A 10284-nucleotide genomic window follows, 5' to 3' on the forward strand; every position below is an offset into this window, starting at 1 on the left:
TAAACATTTTCTTAACCTCTCCAAATGTCAACTTTTATCATCTATAAAATAAAAGGATTTCTAGGGTCATTTTTGTTTATGGGACTTAATAGAATCATCTTTTTTGTTCAACTAATCTTACTCATGTTGAATTATTTAAGAATCTGTCCTATATAGATCACATTTTTAACCTTTTAAGAAGGATATTGTTAACTTTTCAGATTACTGTCCCTTTAAGAATGTACTGTGGAGTCGGGCACCGGTGGCTCAAGCCTGTAATCCTAGCTACTCAGGAGGCTGAGATCTGAGGATCGAGGTTCAAAGCCAGCCCAGGCAGGAAAGTCTGTGAGACTCTTATCTCCAATAAACCACTAGAAAACTGGAAGTGGTGCTGTGGCTCAAGTGGTAGAGAGCTCACCTTCAGCTGAAGAGCACAGGGACAGCACCCAAGCCCAGAGTTCAAGCCCCACGACTGCCAAAAGAAAAAAAAAAAGAATGTACTGTGGACACAATCAGTTTTTCTTTGTTGTTGTTTTTAATGTACTGTGTGGTTTTCTTTTGTATGTTCTTCCCTCTATGGTATATCCCCTGTTATTACTGTATTTGTTTTTGGTACCTTATATATACATTTGTCTAATTTGGGGAGGGAAGGTGAATAACAAAATGCTGAAACAAGAACACAGGATGACCCATTGCAACAGTGATACTCACAAGACACTATGTTAGAAATTAACTTTACAGCTTGGTGGGGAATGGGGGGTGTAGGGGGATAGTAAGAGAAAAACAAAGGACTAGGTAATAATGCTCTACAATGCACTACCTTACTTATGTAACGAATCCCTCTATACAGCATCTTTACAATAAAATAATTTTTAAGAAAATGTATTGAAGACTGGGAAAAAGTAAAGGAAGGGATGACATTGGCCAAAAAGAATTGTACTTATTACCTGACTAATGAAATGGTAACCCCTCTGTAGAAAACTTTAGTAATAACAAAATTATATATTTTTTGAAAAAGAATGTATTGAAGCTAGGCACCAAATGTCTCACACCTAGCTCTTAGGAGGTTGAGGTATGGTAATGGTAGTTTAAAACTGGCTGAGACATAAAAGTCAGTGAGAATCTAATCTCTAAGTAACCAGCAAAAAGCTGGAAAGGAAGCTGTGCCAGCTTTCAGTGAAAGAAGCCAAGTAAGAGCACCAGGCTCTGTGACTAAGCCTCGGTATCAGTATCATTAAAAAAATTGACACTGGACATTTTTTTCATTTTTTTATCATTCATCCAAGTTTAAAACATTTCAAGTTTCAGAGGATTTTTGAACTTCTTAAAACCCATCCAGTCAAGAATTCTTGCATAATAGAAGTATAGTGATCTAAGGAACACTAGAGCCATTGTATGTGATACAGTTGGAATTATAATAGTTCAAATATCTAAAAAGTTTCTCATGAGAAGAAAGCTTGTTTTATTTCAATGGGAAGAAGATAACAGATTTTAAGCCAAAATGCCTCATTGGCCTGATGAGGGGAAGACAAGATTGTTTGGGAAATCATAGGACTGACGAACTTAATTTTGCCCCCTCCTCACCTTTTATAATTTCTTTACCATTTTTTCGGACTAGGTTACTACTGGGTATACAGGCAGTTGCAAATACTTCAGTCTTCTATCAGTGCCTGCAATTTATGAATATGTTTTCTTACCTCACTCCAAAGTAACTTTTCTGTTGGTTTTGCTACCAGCTGGTAGGATAAATTTGGAACTGTATGTGTGATCAACTATAATTTGTTACACATTTCATTATCAGGTTGTGCAAAGAAAGTGACACCAGAAAATTAAGTGTGAAATATGGCTGAAAATAAATTTTTTGTAACTAGTTGTAAATGAGCATTCAGATGTGTTTTGGTAAAAAGTGAATTTTGCCATTTTAATGTAGTAAAAGATTAATGCAGTAAAAATCTCACATCCTTGATTTAATCATTATAGATTGCCACTTTTGTTAAGTTGCTGAAAAATATCCAGTGAACACCATATTGGAGAAGGACAGGCTAACCTTGAAAAAATTGTGGAACTTTAGAATGTCTTACAGGCTATGTAACTTGGTGCTTCTTAAAGTGAAGTAGACCTGTGTGCAACAAGTCAAAAACAAAAGATACACAGGCAGAAAGTTTGAGGAGGGGCAGTACTGGCACTTGCACTTAGGTCTTTCCGGTTGTTAGGCAGATGTACTTCCATTTGAGCCATGTCCTTAGACCTTTTTTGCCTTAGCTATTTTTTAAGATAGGATCTTAGCCTGTGATTCTCTTACTAATGTCTCCCATATAACTGAGTTGACAGGTGCATACTACCACTCACAGCTCACAGATTCCTATATTACAATTTAATATTGCTGTGACATCCAAATATATGCTAATTTTGCATTATATGAATGTAATGTTCCTAGACTCAGGAGTATAAGGCTTAGTGATACATAATTGCTTAATTAGCAATCATGATGGTATATATTTAATAACAACACAAAACAGAAAGGGAAAGAAAAGAGAGTGGAGGGAGAGAAGAAAAAGGAAGAGAGGGAAGGAGGGAGGAAAAGCATGAGTGCTGATCCACTACAGATTGGGAATTAAAAAAAAATACTTCTTCACTATAATTTGAGATACACTAATATAATCAATGCTGCATGCTGAACCAGGGCCAGTAGAGCTAGGCCTTGAACTCAGGACCTAATGCTTGCTAGGGTAGACTGTTTACCACTTGAGCAGCTGGTTGTGAGTTTAGTTGTGGTGGTGTGTCCCAGGCCTGCATGGGCTACAACATTGTATGGTGGAGGTTGATGTTGTTAAAAAAATGTTTTAAAAAAATGTATTGTGAAGGTGATGTACAGAGGAGTCACAGTTAACATAAGTAAGGTAATGAGTATATTTCTCTTTGGTGGTTGATGTTAAGTGTTTAAAAAAATGTATTGTGAAGGTGATGTACAGAGGAGTTACAGTTACATAAGTAAGGTAACGAGTATATTTCTTTTTGAACAGTGTTACCCCCCCTCATTTTTTCCTACTTTGCCTCTCCCCAACTCCCCTCCTCCCCCAAGTAGTAAAGTTCATTTCCAACGAAGTGTCTAGTGAGTATTACTGTTGGATTGGTTCACCCTTTGTCCCACTGTTTCTGTAAGTCCCCTTCCTTTCCCCAAATCAGATGAACTTCAAAACAGTGACAACAGGGAGTAAAACAAAAGGGGTGAGTGGAGGGAGAAAGAAATAAATGCAGACAGTACAGTAAAAACAACAAGAACAAAACACCCTCTTCTTTCCATTTCTTGGAATTCATTTCTATAAGAATCATTTTACCTTGCCCAATTCATAAGGAGATGGAAAGACTTGGAAAAATTATATTAAGAGGAACATGATTCCCCTCATTTGTAATAACTAGAATATGTCTAGGATATTCTTAGCGGAGCATCATAATGGCTGCTCAATAGTGATGTGGATATGACCATATAAAATGATGCTTATCAAAATGAACTCCAAGAAATGGAAGCAAGAGGTTTTTTAAAAAAATTATTATTGTATGAGTTTTGACCCTAGGCCTCAAGAAATATTGCAGTCTCAGCTATTACCCTGTTAGAACCTCAAGGCCAACGTTTAAAGAACACCAGGCTCTTGAAGAGTGAAAAATCAGAGAGAGAGACAGACAGACAAACAGAGATACAGAGAGACCTTGCAAAGGAGAAAGCTAAGATCCTAGTGAAGCCGTATAGTTTAAAATCACCACCCAGCTAATCCACAAATAGTGATAATTTTCTTTTAACCATTACTTTTTTCCATTATTTTTTGGTAGCTTCTTATGTAGAAAATAGACACAGAAAATATCCTATGATGCTGCAGTATTCACCAAAAAATAAAGAATAAAGCAGAACAACTGGAGGGAGGGCAGTTGTGGTTTCACTTACCGCCATCTTAGACATACTACATAGAGTGTTAAAAACCTGAGCAGAGTATGTTGTACGGAAATGGGGAAAGAGTAGATCAAGGAGAAGAAACACACCTAGTATATAGTTCCTGAAATGAGAACACTATGCTTCTGGAATTATAAGGACGTCAGCTGGAGCACAGCAAGCAAAGGGGAGAGTGGAAGAAAATATGACTGGAAAGGAAGTTGGAATCAAGTGGTTTGCAAGGCATACTAGGACCCTCAGGACTTTATTTTTAAGCATTAAGGGAATGTTACTACTTGATTTATGATATTGGAAGGCTACTTTGGCAGCTATGGAGAGAATAGGGAGTCATGAGTAGAAGCAAAAATTTAGTAGAGAAAATTGTAGTAATCCAAGAGAGAATGATGCTGGTTTGGACTAGGGTTGTTTACAGTAGAGGAGGTGAGAAATAGTTTAATTCAGAACACACTTTGAAGGGGAAAGCCAAAGAAACTAGCAAATCACGGGCAGGAAAAGGTGAAGAAAGATAGCTCAGGTTTTTGGCTTAAGCACTGAGTAAAGAACAAGAAAACAGGTTACATTGAGGAATATGATCTGTGCAGTATCAGATATTCACATTGTAGCATGATATGTGCATGAAATCCCCTGTGCCTTGGTGAGGGCAGAATTGTTTTTGCTGAAAAATATTAAACAATGAATATTTGGCTTTTATCAGAAAGATGGTTCTAGTTATAATTATTTTATTATTTTTTTTTTATTCCTGGGGTTTGAACTTAGGACTTTTTGCCTGTGAGGCTGGCACAATATTGTTAAGCTGTTCCTCTAGACCAGTTTTTGTTTTTGTTTTTGTTTTCTTTTTTACTGGTTATATTTGGGATAATGCCTTTCTTCTAACCCAGTGAACCACAATCCTCCCAGATAACTACAGGCATGCATCACAGCTGCCCAACTTAGTGGTAGTTCTCTTAATTCTGCCCTATCTATTGTATGTCTCAGAGCTATTCAAAGTTCCTGGGAGCACAGAACAAACCACTCTAGGTGAATGCTTGTTGTAGAGGCTTCTCATTGCATCCATACTCTTTATTTCTTCATTATGCTTCAGACAATGTATGTTATTCTCACATAAATATATTCTCTTGAATATTTAAAAATATGAGCCAAGAGAGATTAAAATGTCTGCACAGTTCTTTTGAAAGAAAAAAAGGAGAAAGGAAAAAAAAGGGAAGAAAAGGAAGAAAAAAAGAAAAATCTTTGAATCACTCTGGAGGAAAAAATACACCATTATTTATTTTAAAAGAGTTCTCAGTTTGTATATATACACATATAGGAACACAAAATAAAATGGCTTTATTTTTATTTTGTTCAGTGGTGTTAGGTGGGCCTTGTACATGCTTACCAGGTGCCCTACTGCACTATACCACAAGCCTCTAGGTATTAAAATGCAATCATTAATTGTGATATTTATGAATTATTGTTGTATAGTAATGTCTTGCTGTGACATAGAAATATTGGTTTAAAATATATTGTATCCAGCAACTTCTTCATTTCTTTAAGGATTCTATGATTCTGTATTCAGATTCTTTTGTATCTACTTACTAAGACATGTTATTTATAAAGAACCATTTCTTTCTAATTCGTATTTCTTTTGTATTAGGTTGGGAGGAAACACTTATTACAATTGCTAGCACCTCTAAATATAGTGATAAGTAGGTATCTTTCAACATTTTACTACTAGGGTGTTATTTGCTGTATCTTCTTTAATCTGAAAAAATTCAAAGCTTTCTTTACTATGAATGTGTTTTGAATTTTCCATATTTATTGAAATAACAAAATATCTGTTAATGATTCACATTGATTTATATTTAAATGTTAAAAACCCAATCAATCTCTTATTTCTAATGTAAACTTTACTTGGTCATAAGAAGTCTGATTAGATGCATGAACATTTTATTCATTTTTTCATCTATATTAACAAGAGATAGAAGTTTGGTTTCCTTTCTTCCTATTTTTTTCCTTATTCATCAATAAAATCTATCCAGGATTTTTATTTGTGGGGAGGTTTTTGGTTAAATATTCAATTTTGTAATAGATACAATGCTTTTTAAGTTTCCATTTCTTGTATTGGTTTTCACAGATTGTGCAGAAGTTTTCTTAGATTTGTCATTCACTTAGATTTTTTGGCAGTTTGACATGAAGTTAGTTTTTTAAGAAAGTAATTTTGCTTTGTTGATTCTCTATTGAAAAATAATTTCTTTTGTGAAATCTTCCTTAATAAAGTAACTATTAAGAAGGATGTTGACCAACACTGAGTTTTCCCTAGTTGTGTCTGTTAGTGATTTCTAGCATAATTCTACAATGTGATCTGTAACACTGTTTAGTATCTTTGTGGTAGAAGGCTTGTATTTTTTTCCTTAATCTTTTGTAAGTTACAATATATATATATATATATATGTATGTACATTTGTATATATAAGCACCAATGTATATTAGATTATGCAGGAAAATACCACTATCTCAAGTAGCTACAATATTTTCTAAACACTGAATTTCTTAATGTACCTGACTATGATCCATTGACCATCATATGCTAGCATTAGTCCATGGAACATACTTCAAGTAGCATTGCTTATTATGATTTTAATCACTGAAATTTGTTGAGACTTGATTTATAGTCCTACTAGTTGGTCAGTTTCAGTGAGTATTCTATATGCAGTTTAAGAGAAGGTATATTTAGCACTTGCAAGGTTTAATGTTTAATGTAGTGTCAATTACAATTGAGGTTGCTCGTTATTTAATTTTTTGTTTTTCCTGTTTTTCTCTTAAATTGTTCAATAAATTACTGAGAAAAGCATATTAAATTCTCCTACTGTGTGGATGTGTATGGTTTTTTTCCCTTTTGATTCTTTCATTGTTTTCTTCATAAATTGTGAGGCTAAGTTATTAGGTATATTCAAATTTATATTTGCTTGTCTTACCAGTGGACTGACTGTGAACTACTATGAAATACTATTTTCACTTTCCCAAACTGTTTCTCATCTTATAATTTGTATAGCAATGCCATCATTTTTAAATTTGTGTATATTTTTCATTACTTAAAAATAGTCTTTAACCAACAGGTAGTTTAATTTTTTATAATGTGATCATTTACATAGAATAAAATACATCCATTTAAATGTAGAGTTAGATGAATTCTGATGCATCCTTGTGGCCACTAATGTAAGATATAACCATTTCCATCCATTCCCAAAAGGTTCTTTGGTGGTACTTCCCTGCAGATCCCTTTTCACAGTTTGGCCAATCATTGCCTCTGCTTTGTATCACTACAGATTAAATGTGTCTTTTCTAGAGTTTCATGAAAGTGGAATTGTGTAATATATACTATTTGGTGTATAATTTCCATAGGAGAAAATGCAGTTCAGAATGTTGGGTTCACATATGTACTTCCCTTATCTCCAGGATCTCGGCTAGAAAATCTGGAAGACTTGGTAGCCAGTGTATCATACTGCTCTTTGTATTTTATTCACCTCTCATGGTTGATGTCAGTAGAGTATGTCCTATAAATAATAACTCAAGGTAGCTAGAAACAGAATTCTGGCGATGTAGAGTAGAAGCACAGATGTACAAAAATACTTAAAGTTGAGTATTCAAAGTAAGTAGAATTCAGTGGACACCTCCAGAAAACAAAAAGGGTCTCAAAAATACAAGAGCATATTGTTTCCAGTAAGTACAGGATACTCATCCAGTATTGTACTGTCAGGATTCATCTCCACAAACTAGCATTTTAAAGCAAGGATGCAGTTAGTAGATGGATGGAAGGCCTGAAGGAGTAAATTCTACACTCGATCTGCAAGAGTGGCAGTGCCAACAGTTACAGAACTGTGCAGTCAGGGAAGCTTCTGCCTTATAGACCAGCACTACAACTGTGTGAGAAGCACACATTCTGACACCATTGTGCTTCACTTTTACATGCTAGCAGCAATAATCAAAAAGAAAATCTCAGCCTGCCAAGACTCACAAGAGTACTTCTAACTGATGGAAGCTAATTTGAATAAAAAAATAAGTGAAGGGAATATAGGAATTCAGTTTTTGTCTCAGAAACTTTTCCAAGTATTAGGAGATTGATTGGAAATTATGGCAGCCAATCCAAACTTTCTACCATGTACATAAATTGAAAATGTAGTACCCTTTTGACTTAAAGAGAATGAGTGGTAAAAAAAATTCAATGGTAATCTGAATAAATTTCTCCTTTTTTCCTCTAATAGTGCATCAATAAATATGTTTAATAAGACTCAATCTTCCATGCCTTTGATCTTTCACCAACTGGTAAATGAGAATAAGATAGCCTATGACTTAAATACCCAGAATGCATATTCATCGATTTAAGTTTATGTTTGAGTACAATTAGTATTTTATTATTTTGTTCAACACAGAAAATGCCTAACATCTTGATAACTCTAAAAATATGAACAGCATCCAGGATTAACATGACCTATTCCAAGGTCATTTTAAGAGGAAATCATGAAATTAACTTACTTTATAACCATGTGGGCTATGAGCTTTTGTTGTAATTCTTATCTTGTATTCAAGGACACTGATACATACCTTAAGTGCTTATAATAATTCAGATCTTGGAAAATGTCAAATGTTTTCCTCAAGGGCAAAGAGCTAAATATAGCTTCCTCTATCAGTGCTCTTTCTTCTACAATCCCTATTGGTTCTTCTGTTTTTCCTGCTTTCCTCTTCCTTCATCAGATAGATGGGTTGTATGATATCAATAAAAGGTCTGAATAAGGTTGGGACAGTTTACAAAATTCTAGCTCTGTGTTTCTTTGGTCTGTTACTGAGCCCTTATGAGCTTTTCAGTAGCTATAGATGGTTTGCACTTAAAGAGAGAATATAAAATAAAAGCAAACACAAAGAGACTGGTGACCTGTAATATGATTGTTTGTGTAAGCATCAAACAATGACAATATTTAGGGCTAGAAGACAGAAGGATATGATGTTTAAATAGCTTTAATGTGACAGTTTGGGGCTAGTATTTTTGAATGTGGAGTAGATACTGGTTGTGATTTATAATGATCCTGCATTTGAAATTCCCCTCAATGTTCCTCTTACTGTTTGCAGTAGAAAGAATTCATTGCAAAGAACTCTTAAAAAGAACTGACTTAATTTTCCTTTAGAACACTAAATCCAAAATGACACTATAAATATTCTTATAAGGTCATTTCAGAGAATGGAGAATTTCCTCTGATATTTTTGCTATCCCTCTTTTATTAATATTCATTAATTCATCTATATCAGTGTAACATTATATTATTGTATAATTGCCTTTTTAAACACATATATTTCTTTTTGTGAAATTGCAAGACTTTTAAAAAAGCCTTTCAGAGACTCCTTGCATTGATTTACCTTCCTATTAAAGATTTGATTATACCTTGTTCTTAAAGCCATAGACTAAAAAAACCAAAACCTTGTTACTTTGTTTACCTAACTATCCACCTCATATCAGGAAACTCTGTGGTCAGATGTCTGATTGGGCGCCCCAAAGGTGGTGATATATCAGACCTATAATCCCAGCATTTGGGAATAGAGACAGGAGGATTATGAGAGCCCAGCCTATGCTGGAGATCATGTCTTTAAAAAAGAAAAGACAAAGTCTGAATGTTGAGTGGTTTTCAGATTATTCTTGATCAAGTGTCTTACTGCTTTCCTAGATGGATTGTTTGGATTTCCCAGTTTGGAAATCTCTAATATTCAGTTAAAGAAATTTATGTGCTTTGGTTCCTAACAAGTATATAGACTTATTTGTCAGAGGATAAATGTGTGGGAGAACCAGAATTATAATTTTTTTTCCTATACCGAGTACATAATAAGATGTTAGTAATGAAGGGTGTTAACCTATGTATTTTTCTTTGTCCTCTTAGGTGGATCTCCATACTTAGCAACCAAAATAAATGAAGCCAAAGACTTGTTAGAAGCAACCTCCAAACATTGATTGATGTTCAAGGATTACACCAAAGGGGGAAATGTGGGACTTCTAAACCGTGGTGTTAATTTCCACTCCCATATTGACTATAATCTTTTCTTCCATCTTTAAGATAAGTAGCAATAAAAGATTAGTTGCCTTGCTTTTTAAATTTCAAAGAAGCATGTATGTTTTATAGCTGATATTTTCCCTTATTTTCTGTGTGATATTAATACTTTAAAAGATTCCTTGATAATATTAGTCCTCAAATTGCCCACTGTCTACACACCCAGACTCACATACTCATTCTGACCATCATGAGTACAACTAGGATTTGTGGGTGATGAGCAGACATTTTCTTGCTGCTTATATTTGTACCCTCATTATCCCTTGTTAAAAAATTTGAGGTTCTGCC

The 10284-nt window shown here is 34.4% G+C and overlaps 1 protein-coding gene across 1 annotated transcript in view; it reads left to right on the plus strand.

Moving 5' to 3' along the window:
* Window positions 1-10048, plus strand: part of Dnajc15 (DnaJ heat shock protein family (Hsp40) member C15) — a 51873-nt gene extending 41825 nt beyond the window's left edge. Inside the window, exon 6 of the mRNA XM_042685769.1 lies at window positions 9829-10048. Within this exon, the coding sequence (XP_042541703.1) occupies window positions 9829-9899 (71 nt within the window). The 3' untranslated portion in view covers window positions 9900-10048. The remainder of the gene's footprint in view (window positions 1-9828) is intronic.
* The last annotated feature ends 236 nt before the right edge of the window (window positions 10049-10284 follow it).

Source organism: Dipodomys spectabilis, unplaced genomic scaffold (assembly GCF_019054845.1).
Source record: "Dipodomys spectabilis isolate Male_0828 unplaced genomic scaffold, ASM1905484v1 ptg000095l, whole genome shotgun sequence".
Taxonomy (NCBI): Eukaryota; Metazoa; Chordata; class Mammalia; order Rodentia; family Heteromyidae; genus Dipodomys; species Dipodomys spectabilis.